The sequence below is a fragment of the Lithobates pipiens genome, unplaced genomic scaffold (genome assembly GCF_037356315.1).
Source record: "Lithobates pipiens isolate NorthernLeopardFrog02 unplaced genomic scaffold, aLitPip1_a1.2 Scaffold_8, whole genome shotgun sequence".
Classification (NCBI taxonomy): Eukaryota; Metazoa; Chordata; class Amphibia; order Anura; family Ranidae; genus Lithobates; species Lithobates pipiens.
Window position 1 is genome coordinate 254056288 of NW_027507903.1, and position 15401 is coordinate 254071688.

At 40.1% G+C, this 15401-nt stretch overlaps 1 protein-coding gene across 1 annotated transcript in view; it reads right to left on the reverse strand.

Moving 5' to 3' along the window:
- The window catches only part of PLXNC1 (plexin C1), a 160330-nt gene that overhangs the window by 132654 nt on the left and 12275 nt on the right, over positions 1 to 15401 (reverse strand). Inside the window, exons 3-6 of the mRNA XM_077470617.1 lie at positions 12822 to 12956; positions 7539 to 7639; positions 4268 to 4388; positions 2682 to 2844 (exon numbers count right to left, since the gene is read on the reverse strand). Of these exons, the coding sequence (XP_077326743.1) occupies positions 2682 to 2844; positions 4268 to 4388; positions 7539 to 7639; positions 12822 to 12956 (520 nt within the window). The remainder of the gene's footprint in view (positions 1 to 2681; positions 2845 to 4267; positions 4389 to 7538; positions 7640 to 12821; positions 12957 to 15401) is intronic.

A 15401-nucleotide genomic window follows, 5' to 3' on the forward strand; every position in this document is an offset into this window, starting at 1 on the left:
TTGGCCTTGGAACTCTCCCATGGATGCCATCTTTCTTATTGTTGAATCATGAACACTGATCTTACCTGAGGCAAGTGAGGCCTGCAGTTCTTTAGATGTTGTTCTGTGTTCTTTTATCACCTCCTGGATGAGTTATCGTCATGCTCTTGGAGTAATATTTGTAGGCCGGCCACTCCTGGGAAGCTTCACCACTGTTCCAAGTTATCTCTATTTGTGGATAATGGCTCTCCCCGTGATTCACTGGAGTTCGAAAGCCTTAGAAATGGCTTTGAACCCCTTCCTAGACTGATACATGAACATTACTTTGTTTCACATCTGTTCTTGAGTTTTTTAGATTGTGGCATGAAATGTGGCTTTTTGTGATCTGTTAGCATGCTTCACTTTGTCAGACAGCTTCTATTTATGTGATTTCTTGATTCATCAGGTCTGGCAGTAATCAGGCCTGGGTGTGCAAAGTGAAATTTAATTCAGCTTTCCAAAAAAATGTGGTTAATTCATACAGTTCATTCATGATTCAGCATGGGAGGGGGCAATTACTTTTTCTCAGGGACAGGCAGGTTTGAACAGCATTTTTCCCTTGATAAATGAAATAATAATTGAAAAACTGCATCTTGGATTTACTCAGGTTATCTTTGTGTAATATTAAAATTTGTTTGATGGTCTGAATCATTTAGGTATGAGAAATATGAAAACAAATAAAAAATCAGGAAGGGGGGGAAATACTTTTTCACAGCACTGTATACTGTATAAATATTTATGTCATATAGTGCTAGGCCCTGCTACCATTTGAATATGCTAGGCCCTGCTACAGTGTGAATATAGAAAAAAGATGCATGGGATTAACATTAGCATAGGGTGCAAAGCTTCAGAACATTGTTCTTCAGGGTTTTGTAATCTTGTAAGGTTTCAAAGTGTCTTGGGTGGGATGAAGCCTTCAATCCTGTGTCCAGGCATCCTTGAGACCTACAGGCTATGTGAAAGCACAGGCGTGTATGTTTCTTATAAGCTAGGAGCTGGCCATAGCTCAAGGCCCTTGTTTGGAGATAGGTGTGAGCTCCAGTCAGGAGAGGTGATCCACTCTGGAGACAAGACTGGGAGAGTTGGGACAGCTGAGTGAGCCTTCAGGACTGAGAGAGCTGAGGAACCTAGTGAATCCAGGGGACTGGAGGTATTCTGCAAGTCTCAGGAGCATGAGAAGGTGCTGTAATTAAGGCTGAGTGAGCCAAGAAAGCCAGAAAGCTAGGTCTGAGAGACCAGTGCCAAGAGCAGTGGTGCTGCTGACAAGAGAACCAGGTGGCCCTGCATTTTCCTGTTGACAGTTTTACTGTAGAAAACCCCCTGTATGGGCAAATTTATTTGAACTTTACGCTTTGTTTTTAAATGAAATGCTCGCCACCACTGAGCTCAATTACCCCATATCACAATATACTGTATACATATATATTTATAAAACAGTGCAGTAAACAGTAGAAACCAATCAAATTTAATTTTGCAGTAGTCAGATGAGTGGTACTAAAGGCAGAAATCTTATGGAAGCAGCTGCACCCCCAGCCCCCGCCCCCATACTTACCTGAGCCCCATCTCGATACCGTGATGTACATAAGAGAAGCTGCTCTCCCAGGTCTCTGTCTCCTCATTGGCTCACAAAGAAGTGGGAGCTATTGGCTCCTGCTGCTTTCAATCAGTGAGCCAATGGTGATAGAGTGGGGGGAGGGTCCAAGCCACTCTGTGTGTGTGAATGGAAAATGTCGATTCACAGGAGCGCGGATCAGTAGTGTACCTGCTAGAGTGCACCTATAGCAAGTGGCTTGCTATTAAGGACACTTGATAGGGGTTAGAAGCGAGGGCCGCCAGCGGGGTACCCAAAAAGAAGAGGATTGGGGTTGTTCTGTGCAAAACCATTGCACAGAGAAGATAAGTACAGCATGTTTGATTTTAGAAAAATCCAACCTTTAGAGCCACTTTAAGACAAGATTTGCAAAGTTTTTTTTCACATTATTATATTTTTACATCATTATCATTGGTCTTTACATTTACATTTTAAACCTCACTACATAAAAAATTTGCCAAACAACAATAGAATACATAACTCATCAAGTTATATTCTACAGAATGTATTAAAATGATTCTAAAGTTTAAACATTTTGTACCTTAATGCATTCCTTACATTATGGTAAAAAATATTTAGGCATCAGCATCTCCCCTCACCCCCCCATTACTTACCTGAGCCCTCATTGGATCCAGTGCCATGCCCGTCTGCAGCTCTTCTCTCCCCTCAATTCAGGGTCTCGCTGGCTTTTCCGGGGCACTGGGAGACATTTGCTGACAATGCTGTCCATCAAAGCCAGTGACGTGGGAGCAGGGGGCGAGGCCGAGTCTTGCTGTATGTGTCAATGGACGCAGCAGTGGGGCTTGGGAGCGAGTATGTACCAGTGCTTCCCATGGGGGCACTGGACAGAGAGAAGGCGCCAAAAGCTCCGGCGGGGAGACCCGAGAAGAGGAGGTTTGCGGCCGCTCTGTGCACAGAGCAGGTGAGTATTGACATGTTTGTTATTTTTATTTTTTTTTACCTTTACAATCACTTTAATGGTATGCTTTAATAAAAAAATATAAAAAAAATCTGTTTGTATTATGGCTGAAAATAACAAAACATTGTAGCCCAGTATAAATAGAAGGTATACCTCTATCAGATGACTGGACAGTTATAAATGCACAGGAGCAGTTCAAGGACGGTTGGCCAGCTGTTCCGTTACAGAGAACTTCCCCAGTGTCCTTTTGAAATTCACAACTCCAACTACTATTTCTACCAAGTAATGAAGGATTTTTCTTGAGGCTTATTGTGATCTGCATGAGTCAGAAAAACATAAAACTTTAGTTAGAAGCAAATTCGGAAATGAAGGATTCATTTTAGCCTCAATGCCACATGCACACTTTTGATAGTTTAGTAACAAAAGGCTAAAAAACTGATAGGCTTGCAAAGACATATATTATTATAATGCAAAATTAGCAAAGCAAGGTTCATTAGTCTCATTCTCATTAGTCATCTTCTCTATAAGAATATCTCTGTGTCCATATTTGTGCTTCATTAGTTATTTATTTTTCAGTTTACAGAAATGTATAGTTAAACTCCAGGCACTGACACTCTGAAGGTGGATAGATACAGGTATATAAAATTACTGATATTCATTTTTATGCATCCCTTTATGGAAGGAGAGAAATACTCTATACGATGCCTCTGGTTCACAAGCTATCTTTGTGACCAATTTCAACAGCCAAAATTCATACTCCTTTGCTCCCCTGCACTTATACACCTGTAAAATTTTAACATAGAATAAAATAAAATTGACCTATTATAATTTTTATTATGTAGAATTCCACAAATGTAATGCATGTATTGTACCTAGAACTTCAGCCAAAAATAAAATTATAATAATAAATAACTTATGAAAATGCAAAATTACAAAACCAGATTTTGCTGTAGTGTTCACCTTTAATCTTGAGATCCCCCTACCCCGTGTTTTTTTTTGCTTTGATGTCCTAAGTCTGATGGCCAACATCATGTGACCCAGGTCATCCTGGATCCACTCCGGCCTGTTTCTTGACATTGAAAGGACAATCAGAAGCATAGATAAGGAGAAGCATATTACTCTTCCTATTAACATGCTTCTTTTCAGCACATAAACTCATTGGGGTTGGTTTACTAAAACTGGAGAGTGCAAAAATCTGGTACAACTCTGCACAGAAAACGCATCAGCATCTAACTTCAGCTTGTTCAATTAAGCTTTGACAGTAAAGCTGATTGGCTACCATGCACAGCTGCATCAGATCCTGCACTCTTGAGTTTTAGTAAATCATCCCCATTGATTCTTATGAAGCTTCTTCCTTTCACACCCCAGCCCTATGCACGTTCAGGTACTTTAGGGTTGATTTACTAAAACTGAAGAGTGCAAATCTTGTGCAGCCCTGCATAGAAACTACTAAGCATCCATTTTTTTTTTTGCCAAAGCTTAATTGAACAAGCTGCGGTTAGAAGCTGATTGGCTACCATATACAGCTACACCAGGTTTTGCACTCTCCAATTTTAGTAAATCAACCCCTTTGACTGCTTGCATTTAAAAAGATACATGATATATGAATGATTACAGAATTTATTTAATTTGTGTGTTTTATATCTGCCTAGAGTTCGGCTTTAAAGGTTCCTTATTACACTTCTCAAATATAGTAAATGAGAGCAAATAACATAAGCAGCATGACATTGAAAAAATACCTGACTATTATCCGCAGAAATAACATGGATTCCCAAACATTTTCCATAATCCTCTGACTTCTGAATCCAATTTTCCAATAAAGTAGCTGATGACGATGTACAATCTGCCTTCATGGTACACCTAATAATATGCATTAAAACCAAATGCATGAAAGTTTTTAAAAGGTATTTTTGTATTCATTTATAATGTAATTTACCCATAATCCTTTAAATCAGTCAACCTATATTGGTAAAAATGCTATACTAGAAAAATAGTCAATAAAGATAAGAACAGTAAAAAAAAAAAAGGATAAGAAAAGTAAAAAAAAAAAGTAACATTAACTACTTGTGTACCAGCCTTGGCACTCATAAACACATTTTAAGTGTTTATAAAAAAGATATCAAATTTATTTTGTGGGCGACCACTCCCCCTTCATTTAGGCTCTGTACTGGAAAAAACTTGGATAGACCTTGGATAGACTCAGAAACACCAGTGACTTCACAGATCTATAGAACAAGTACTGAACTCCCCTCATGGAGGCACAACCTGACAGCAGTTGCTGAGCAGCAACTAAGCCTTCACTCCCTGTGTAACCTACTGGGCCAAGCTGCCAGCTTGACAGTTGGGTTCTGCTCAGCACTGATGTATAAAAGAAAGCTACTCCTGATAGGTGAAAAATGTTATTAATCCTATTTAAGCCCTATTTAGTTTTGATGAACTTCTTTATCCAATTGTTCCCCTAATATTTTTTGCCTCATTTTTTTGTTTATAAGGTTTTTAAATTTGCATTTCTGTTTTATGTGCCAAATTCAGAAAGAGGTTTTGTACCAAAAGCATAATAATTTTAGTGAGCGTAAAAGAGAAACATTTCAGAAAAAAATTTGTATTAGAAGGGAGCACACTTTGGCATCCTCGTCTGACACAAGTCCTTTGGCCAGCTTTGTACAACCTGGGCATGGTATAATAAAGGGGTTGGTTTAGATGCGGCCTTCGACTCAACTTCTGGATACAAATGTAGCCCCTGGACCCTTTAAAGTTGAGCACCACTAATATAGACTATAAAGAACAGCTGTGCTTAAACAGAACCTCCAGGCAGTCCCCCACAAATGTAAAGCCAGCAACTACAAATACTGTTCTGTGTTGCACTTTGTGAATAAGCTGCAGTCTTCAGGGGGGCCTGTGAAGTGTCCCAGAAGGCTGCTGGGGAAGAAGGGGGGCAAACTTCTGGCTCAGTTCACCACGACGAACTGGGCCAGAAGTGCGAGCGTGTACCTGCCAAAACCAGGTACCATCTCCCCCCCCAAAAAAAGGGGCCAAATATGGTAACGGAATGGGGGGAGGAGGCAGACAAGCGGAGCTTCCCCTTTTGGGTGGAGCTCTGCTGCGATCTCATTTTGATAGATCAGAAAAGCAAGCTTAGGTTTGAATGTTCTCAAGACACCAACTTATTGGCAACTAAGAAGAACTAAGAAGTTCAGATTAGAGGAGGACTTTGTGTACTCAAGAAATGTAACAATAAAAAAACAATATAAAATCGCTGCCTTGTGAGCTGCTATGGTTCACAAAAAATATTATTTACAAAATAAAAATGAATAAATAAATAATCAATGAAAGCAGCTTGAACCTTACCCACTCCATATATGTGTGTTGATAGCCAAATTTAACCAATGTGGTGCCGGGCTTCCTAGATTTCAGTCTATATCTATATTACATATACCACTAATAAACAAATATTGTCCTTAAATAAAATATGTCCTTAACAATCTCTTAACCATATATCTTGTGTCTTGTATGATGTAATCATCAGTGTGTGCTCATACTTAATCCAACTTTCTGTGCAACCACCACTAGATGTGCTCTCACCTGAAGACCATGACCTCACATAATATGCAGGGTCAAAGACAGCTTTTGTCCCTTCAATGGCTCAGTTATTATCTTCCAGGTGTTAATGGAACCCTCCACTGCCACTGGGAATCCTCCGGTCTTCCAATATCCCTTTCTTTTGTCCTTGCTTTCCAACCAGTACTCTGCCTTCCAGGCACTCTCCAACTCTCACCTCCCCTCCCCTCAGCACCACATGAAGAAAATGTACTAAATGGTACCAGATAATGGCAGCATATATGTACAAGCAAAATTATAATGTGATTGTCCCTGAAGAAGTTACATGTCCCTGTGGGATGGGGCTTGTTGGATGACGTCAATACACTCGGGTCAATGCAGAAGTGCAGTAATACATACTGAGAATGTCGATGCACATTATCATTATGTTTGTACATATATGCTGCCATTATCTGGTGCAATTTAGCACCTTGCTAAAGTGAGTGTGTTTCTACATTTGATAGCAGAATACATTTTATTAAGGATAAAGCACTATTTTAGTAATTTTTATCTATGTGGTGCTGAGGGGACGGGAGAGATGGGGCATGTCTGGAGGGGAAAGTACTGGTTGGAAAGCAAGGAGAAAGGAAAGGGATATTGGAAGCCTGTAGGATTCACAGTGGCAGTGGAGGGTTCCATTAACACCTAGAAGATACTAACTGATCCATTGAAGGGACAAAAGCTGTCTTTGATCCGACATATTATGTGAGGTCATGGTCTTCAGGTGAGAGCACATCTGGTGGTGGTTACACAGAAAGTTGGATGAAGAATGAGCACACACTGGTGATTTTTCACAGAGAAACATCCTACTTGACACAAGATGTACATTTAAAAGACTGTTAAAGATATTAAAATTTGTTTATTAGTGGTTTATGTAATATGCACAAAAGATTGGAATATTGGTTGAAATCTAGGAAGCGCTGCACCACGCTGGTTAAATTGAACAATAAAAAACAAAAACACAATGTGTTCTCTGTAGACATTACCATGCTATTATTTTACCCTGAGAGCAATGTATTCTAAAGGGCTTGGGTAGATGGTCATATGCTGCATAGATTGAGATGCATTCAGGTTATATTTGATATCAGTTTGAACTTTCCAACACTTCTGAATTCCTTCACAGGTACATCTGACCTCCTCCTAAACTGCTTCATGCTGCTTTTCCATTTTCATTATTTAAAAAAAAAAACAGTTCTGATGCAAACAAAAGTCCATGTACGCAAGCCCTAAAAAATATTTTTTTCCTGGAAAAAAAGAAAAAGACAGAAAATGTTGGCAGCAATTGTAATATAAACAGGTACAAATCTAATATCTCCTTTAAAAAATGAGAGGTCTGCATAGGTATAGCAGAACTTAGGTTATACTTCTAAGTTTTCTGCATAAAATTATTTAAAAAAATCTCAATTATCAAACCTTTTCTTTAATTGGCACCACCCGCAGTGTGGATCAGCTACAGTCAAGCATTCGTTGCAGGATTGATATTGTTCACATTTTGCAATTCTCACCCGTTTAATCTAGGCAGATAAGTGATATTTTTAGTATACTACAAATAAAATATCTAAAGGAAATATGATGTAAAACACAATAAGTAGTGGACATACACATACAACACATACAGTTAAACCAAAGATTAATTATCAAAAGTATCATCAAAATAAAAGTAGTAAGGGTCTAGAAAGATCAGGGGTGATATGGTAGAATCCATTTATTAAAATGGCGTTTTTTTTATTTCTCCATAATAAGACAAGTTTCATGGAAGTGGGTCCCCAACAGTCCCGGGAGAGTAGGTCTATGGGAGAAAAGAAGAAAGGGAGGATCCCATGGCCAGAAGGTAGAAGGGATAGAGAGGTTAGTGGGAGCCCACAGTTTAGGAAGAAGAGCTGGTGGAAGCACACCCAGAAGAAGATGTGGGTGGAGTGACCCTTTAGAAAAAAGGTTGGGCAGATTAGGACTTCTGCTGCTGATGGTTGGCACAGAGGTGCCAAGGGGAAGTGCTGGTTGAAACTTCCCCGGAAAAAGGAATGGGCCTACGCAGCTAATGGCTGGCACAGAGGTGTCCCATTCATAGTGACGGGTTCATGTGTTCCTCCCTCCAGTTTGAAACAAGGGGGAGGATATGTGACAGTAGGACCCTATGCTACCAGGAAGATTGCTGGTTTATGCCAGATTGTGGAGGGAAAGGCACGCTGATTGCACAGCTGTGTGCTGGGCTATTTAGTTGTGACCTGGCTATAGCTCAGTGTTCCACCTAACAGACAGGAAGTCTGTGCATGGAAGTCAGGTGGACTCCCATTCCTCTGAGAGGAGTCAGAGGCTGCATGGGGCAGCCAGAGTATGCAAGTCTGTAGGAGGCAGATGCACTTGGTGACAGAGCAGCAAGGCACTGATCAGGAGTGAGCTAGGAGAGAGCTTGACTCTAGGAAATTCTTTTGGGTCTGAGGAGCAGACCTAAGGCCTAGGCTAAAGGCCTGAATCAGCCGTATGGGAAGAATGTAAGCCACGAGGCTAAAGTATTGAGTGTGCAAGATACAGTAATGGTGGGACCCCCCCTGCATGGGTACTTTTGGGTCTTTGTGAACTTTTCGGTGCTTTTAAATAAAAGTAGGCTACCAGGCCCTCAAAAATACAGTTTTGTACTGGTGTACTCACTGGAGAATGCACCTAGCGTTTGAGCCTGAACCCCAATCTTACACTACATATATACAGTTTAAACATAAATGCATCACACAAAAAACATTAGTACCATATAAAACATAGCTTATGACACAGCTTATGACATTTATTAGTAAGGATCTATTATTTTATATGACCAGGATTGAAACGTCCCACAGTCTTTATTGCCATGAAGCCTCTGCAAATTTTCTTTGAATATGTGTAACCTGGAATTCAATGGCTTGTTATACTGTATCACCTGAATATTCTTACAGAAATAACCTTTCTGCCCTGATTCTGAGCTCTGTCCACATGGGACCTTTGCGTATTCCAGAACCTCCTGTTGCATTCTCCTTAATAATTATCTAGCAAGGGGAGTGGGACCCCTTAAGGCCTGGTTCACACCTATGCAATTTTTAGTTCATTTTCAGTTTTGCAGAAAATAGGGTTGCACCGATACCACTTTTTTTAAGACCAAGTACAAGTACCAATATTTTTTTTTATGTCAAGTGACAGTTTTGGGTGGTACTTATGGGCAATGATGGGTGGTACTTATGGGCAATGATGGGTGAAACTGATGGGCAGGCAGTGGCACTGAAATACAGCACTGATTGCATTGGCAATTGCTGGCAGCCTGGAATGAAATGTATTATGTATAAAGATAAAGAGTATACAAGAGCCTGCGATGCCCATCTTGGCACACCCTGTACTTGGCCTCAGTAAGCCTAGTCAGAAGGCAGCAGCAGACATCTTGTTATACCCAGCCTATATAGTTAGTGAACTATATGGGCTGGGTGTAACCAGATGTCCGCTGCCACCTTGTAACTGCAGGCTTACTGAGGCGGAGTGCAGGGTGTACCAAGATGAGCATTGCTAAATCTCTGATGGAGACACGGGCCGTCACTTCTGTTAACGATGCTGATGGCCCGGGTCACCGATTCTGATGGGTGGAACATGTGGCTGCGACCCACATCCCTGCCCCGGTCAGGTTACCTTCCGCTGCTGCCAGGACTTGCTCTCCTCTCTGCCCTCTCCATCCACTGACTTCCGGGAGCGAGTACTCAGACAAATACTCGGTATATGCACCGATACCAATACTAGTATCGGTATTGGTATAACCCCAGCAGAAAAACACTACAGTCCATTTAACATGGTTTCTTATGGCTCACGTTCACATCTGTGCATTTTATGGAAAGGTCAAGGGACTTTTTTCTGGTTTTTGGTTTCATAGACATCAATGGATTAAAAACGTGTATTGAAAAATGCTAAATGCACCTGGACTATGCAAGCTGCATCCTGCATAGGTTTGAATCAGGCCTTAATGGCCAGCAGCAGCTCAAGGGCAGAGATTTTATCAATAGAATCCCGAAGAAATATAAAAGATTGATAGGTTATTTAACTCTCAGTTATCCTTCAAAAACCTAAAATAACAGTTTTGGGCAAAATACATTTCAAACAGTTGTTCCCATATCTTAGGCATGTGGAATGTACATTTTGTGCATTAAGCCTTGTAGTATATGTAGAGGAAATGTACATAATGTTTTCATCTATATTGTTTCTTATGCTATTTCTGTATTTTTAACAATGTGTGACTAAATTTATTATACTCTCTCACTCTGCATATTAGATGACTACAGCAGTAACCATTGTGGTGATTACTGCTGTAACTGTTAAGATTATGCAATTTATATGTTACAAGTAATGTGTGAAATTTGTTCTATAGAATGCTTAGGCAATCTATATAATGCCTAATTTCACACAGTGACTCTAAGTACACATGGTCAGACATTCCGACAACAAAATCCATCAGATTATATACTTATATACTTATAATTATATATTTATACTTATTTATACTTAGATTATATACTTATATACTTAATATATTTACAGTATATATTCATTCAGGTGTGAAACATTTCTTTAAAGTAGGAATGCTTTCAGAAATAGAAGTGTTACTAGTTGATTTTTATCAGTTAAAATATAAATGAACAGAAGAGAAATCCAAAGCAAATCAATATTTGACGTGACCACCCTTGGCCTTCAAAACGGCATCAATTCTTCTAGGTACACTTGCACACAGTTTTTGAAGAAACTCTGCAGGTATGGTTGTTCCAAACATCTTGGAAAACTAACCACAGTTGTTCTGTGGGTGTAGGTTGCCTCAAGCACTTCTGACTTTTCATGAAATCCCAGACAGATGATGTTGAGATCAGGGATCTGTGGTGGCCAAACCATCACTTCCAGGACTCCTTGTCCCTCTTTAAACTTTGTGCGGCAGCAGGACAAAGTACAACAAACATACAGCCAATGTCATTAAAGGATAAGTACACACTAACACTAAAATCCCCACAGAGGATCTAACACTAACCTAACACTGTAAAGAAGAAATCAGTATAAATACCTTTTTTGAATCAGATTCAGCCCAATCCCACACTGAGATCTGAGCTGCGGCTTCACTGTGGAGGCAGGTGCAGAGGACACATCCAAAAACAAAAGCCCCATAGTAACTCTGTTGGTGACCCCACTTCCCATTCATTTCCCAGCCATTGTTGGCTGTGTCCTCTGCAGAGCTTGTGCCGCTGGAGACTGGATCGGCTTCAAAAAAAGTTTGTATACTGATTTCTTTACAGGGCTAGATAGGTTAGTGTTAGATCATGGATGTCTGTAGATGTAGAGATTTTAGTTTTAGGGTAGACTTATACTTTAAGAAATAGCTTCAGTGTAAAGAAGAACAAGGGATCCTGGAAGTTATGGGTTGGCTCCTTGTTGGAAGTGAACAAGAAGTAATGTTATATATCTAAAGTTCTACACATCTGTTTGTACAACCGAACTCAGCCATATTGATATTTGCAGTCCCACATGTTTAAAAGGTATAGAGGAATGTGGCAGAATCTGCATAGCAAAGGAGTTATCTTCAGCCCACCTGGTGTGCACGAAGCTTCAAAGAGATTGATGACGAAGATGGACCAGGGCACATCGACTGCAATACTGGCCACAGAAGCCAAGTATGGCAGGACAGTCAGTAATATTAGGAGGGCTGTCATGTGAACACTGATTGGTCCAAAGCAAATGGGACTGGCAGTAGGATGCGGTTTGGATGGTGTGTGTTTATCAAAAAGGCATTCATCAAAGAGAGCTGTCTCTCTCTGTTTTTGCTGCAAGACCCTGCCATGTGGTGACTCGGCCTACTTTGGGTGATGGCTCCGGCCTAAACCTCATGGTGAAGGCCCTCTCCTGGTCTGAGCCTAGCCGATGCAGCAAAGCCTCACAGAGGACCGTGTGATAAGTATCTTTCATATTCTTGTATTATATGTTCTGATTGTAAGCTGTGTGATATTGTAATGTCCTTTTAATACTTTATGTTAGCTTTCCTAACTTCTTGGGAAATAAATAAGATAGTGTTTTACTAGCAGCAGTGTGTGTGTTTTCATAAGTAACTTTATATCAGTGTGCCTAGTAGGGTTGTATAAACTAGATAACTATGGGAAGAGACAAGGTAATAATAGTTTGTAGAGCACAAAATGTCTTTCACTCCTACATTGAGTCTGTCTGGGATTACATACCTTACCTTACCTACCTGCTGAGTTCCTACAAAAACTGTGTGCAAGTGTAGCTTGAAGAATTGAGTTTTGAAGGCAAAGGGTGGCCACACCGAATATTTGATTTGGATTTCTCTTCTGTTCATTTACTTTCTATTTTCTAATAAAAAAAAAAAAAAAAAAAAATATATATATACACATATATATATATATATATATATATATATATATATATATATATATATATATATATATATACATATATATATATATATATATATATATATATATATATATATATACATACACTAACACACTACAAATACAGAGACAGTATCAGATGTGTTGTGTGAAGGTTAGATTAATGGTCGTGCAATTTTCTTGAAACTAAAATAAGTCTGTGCTGTTTAAATTGTAACATTTTTTACCTCAAAAACTTAGAAGTAATATGCAAAATTTGAATATGTACATGATAGCACTGTAGCAAGTAGAAAATACCAACCTCATTCACAGTGGCTACATACAGGTAAGTATTGTCAACAGGATCCAAGTGCATTGTTTTGAAGACCGCAGCTTCAGTCTCAAATTCATGTAAAACTTCTGGACAGCTTGCTGTATAGTTTGAATCCAAAATAACCTGGATTTGGGCATAATTCAAAAAATTATAAAAGCTATGTGATGTCAGTTAGTCAACGGCATCATCAGATGTAGTGTATGTTTGGTGTTTGGTAGGTGGTCTGTAGTATGCATGTGGAATGTGGTGTAAGGAATGTGTTTGTAATGTGACTCAGTGACCAGTCTAGTAGGATAGTCTTTTTCAAAGTGTAAACTTATAACTGAGGAGGGATGTAAGGCATGGGATAAATGCAGATTTAAATAAGAGAACACTAACTTCACTGTCCTGAGAATATAGCGGACCCTGTCCCCTGAGACTGGTCGGGAAAGGCCAGATTAGGGGGTAGTTAAGCATTCTGTACCCCATAACACTACATTGGTTCTCATCTCCTTACAGCAAAAGATGTCACCCAGATCTGCAGACCATCTTTTACTCATGAGGCCATGGGATAGCCACCCAGACTCGGCTTCCAGATGCCTTCTAGTAAAGTAATAGTAGACAGGATCCTGAAAGGGTGAAGTCCTCAGGGTTGTTTCTGTAGTTACAGGTAGGGCTCGTAGGCTCTGCCACAGCCAGGATTCTAATGAACAGCAAATGAACCAGTGACACAACATTCACAGATGCAGCTTTCCCAGCTGGTAACTCTCTTGGGCCAGATATGTAGAGTTGTGCTCCAAAAAGGCAGGCTAGGCCACAGTGAACCTTCTGGACCTAGCACAGCAGATTGAAAACCCCGACAGCAGCTCCCCAGTCTTTAGCTAGAGGCCAAAGGGCAAGCACATGGCCTTCCACAAAAAAATTTTTTTTAACCTTTCCCCTTCATGCCCCAGTGGCTTGATCCTCCTACTGGGATAGCTGGGGGAAATTTGAATATTTATAACTCAGTCTGGCAGGGAACCCTCATACTGTAATCAGTAGCCCCAGTGACACCTACTGACAACAGTGAAATGAGAAACCCAGTGCACAACTATATAAATCAAAAACTGGGATAACTACCACCCAGCCAAAAACCACATTTCCCTACTGACTAGCAATCTATCTAAGAGGGTGCTGCACTGGAGACATCACAGGTCAATGTACATATTTGCCAGCACACCACAGATCATCAAATGTCATCCAAAAGTTTTACCGAAGAATGATCACACCACAAAGGACAAAGTGCAAAGTTTCTGAGTCATGCACGAACCCTTCTTCAGGCATGTCATCACATGCCTGACTAAAAGGATCCATCCTGTTGGGGCTCCAATGCATTGCACTTTGTGCACTGTGATGTAATCATTCTTCAATAAAACTTTCAGATGACATTTGATGATCTGAGGTGTGCTGGCAAATATATACACTGGTATGTTGTGTGTCAAGTATGGTGTATGATGTGTGGTGTGTATGTTGAAGCATAGCTTTCAGAAGAATTTATTTTGTACAGTTGTATATGGATAATGGATTACCAACCACTGGATGTACTATTCATAACTGGCTGTGAAAAGAATTATACAGTGTATGGGTAAAAAAAATTATCCACAGACATTTAGGATAGACTACAAGCACTAAATGTATTCTAGCTGGAGAAAAGACGCTTGAGAGGGGATACGATAGCAATTTACAAATATATCAGTGGTGATCTCAGCATAGGAAATAAACTATTCAATCTCAGGGGGTGTGAGAGGACACAGGGCCACACTATGAGATTGGAGGAGAAGCGGTTTAACCTTAAGCTGCGCAGGGGGTTTTCACTGTAATGCCCTGTAATCACGACGTTGCATCCAACAGATCCAACAGATTTTGTAATGTCCTGTACACACAGTGGCACAAAGTTGTTGGAAAATCTGATCGTTCAGAACGAGGTGACGTACAACAAGAGGCTAGTAGCCAATAGCTTTCGTCTCGTAATTTATTATGAGCATGCATGGCACTTTGGGCGTCGGAATTGTCTACACATGATCGGAATTTAAATGATTGGATTTTGTTGTTGGAAAATTTTAGATCCAGATCTCAAACTTTGTGTGTCGGAGATTCCGACAGAAAAAGTCTGATAGAGCCCACACATGATCGGAGTTTCTGACAACACAATCTGATCGCACATTTTCCGTCGGAAAGTCCGACCGTGTGTACAGGGCAGTAAGAATGTGGAACTCTCTTCCACAAGTGGTGGTGTCAGCAGGTAGTATTGATATTTTTAAAAGACTCTTGGACATGCATCTTAAAGAGGAACTGCAGTCTGCTCACATAGTTTGTAATAAAAACATCTTTGCCATTCTGAAGCTTCCCTCCAACCACTTTGCATATCATTTTATATATACTGTGATTCTGTACTTACCAAATATGCTGCAGAAATCTCCCTCCACTAAGTCTGGCTGCACCCAAGGAAATGGAACTTCCGCTGATCCGGTTCCTCCCCTGCTCCAGTGTCACATTTGGCACCTTTTAGGGGGGAGCAGATACCTGTCTAATCCAGGTATTTGCTCCTAC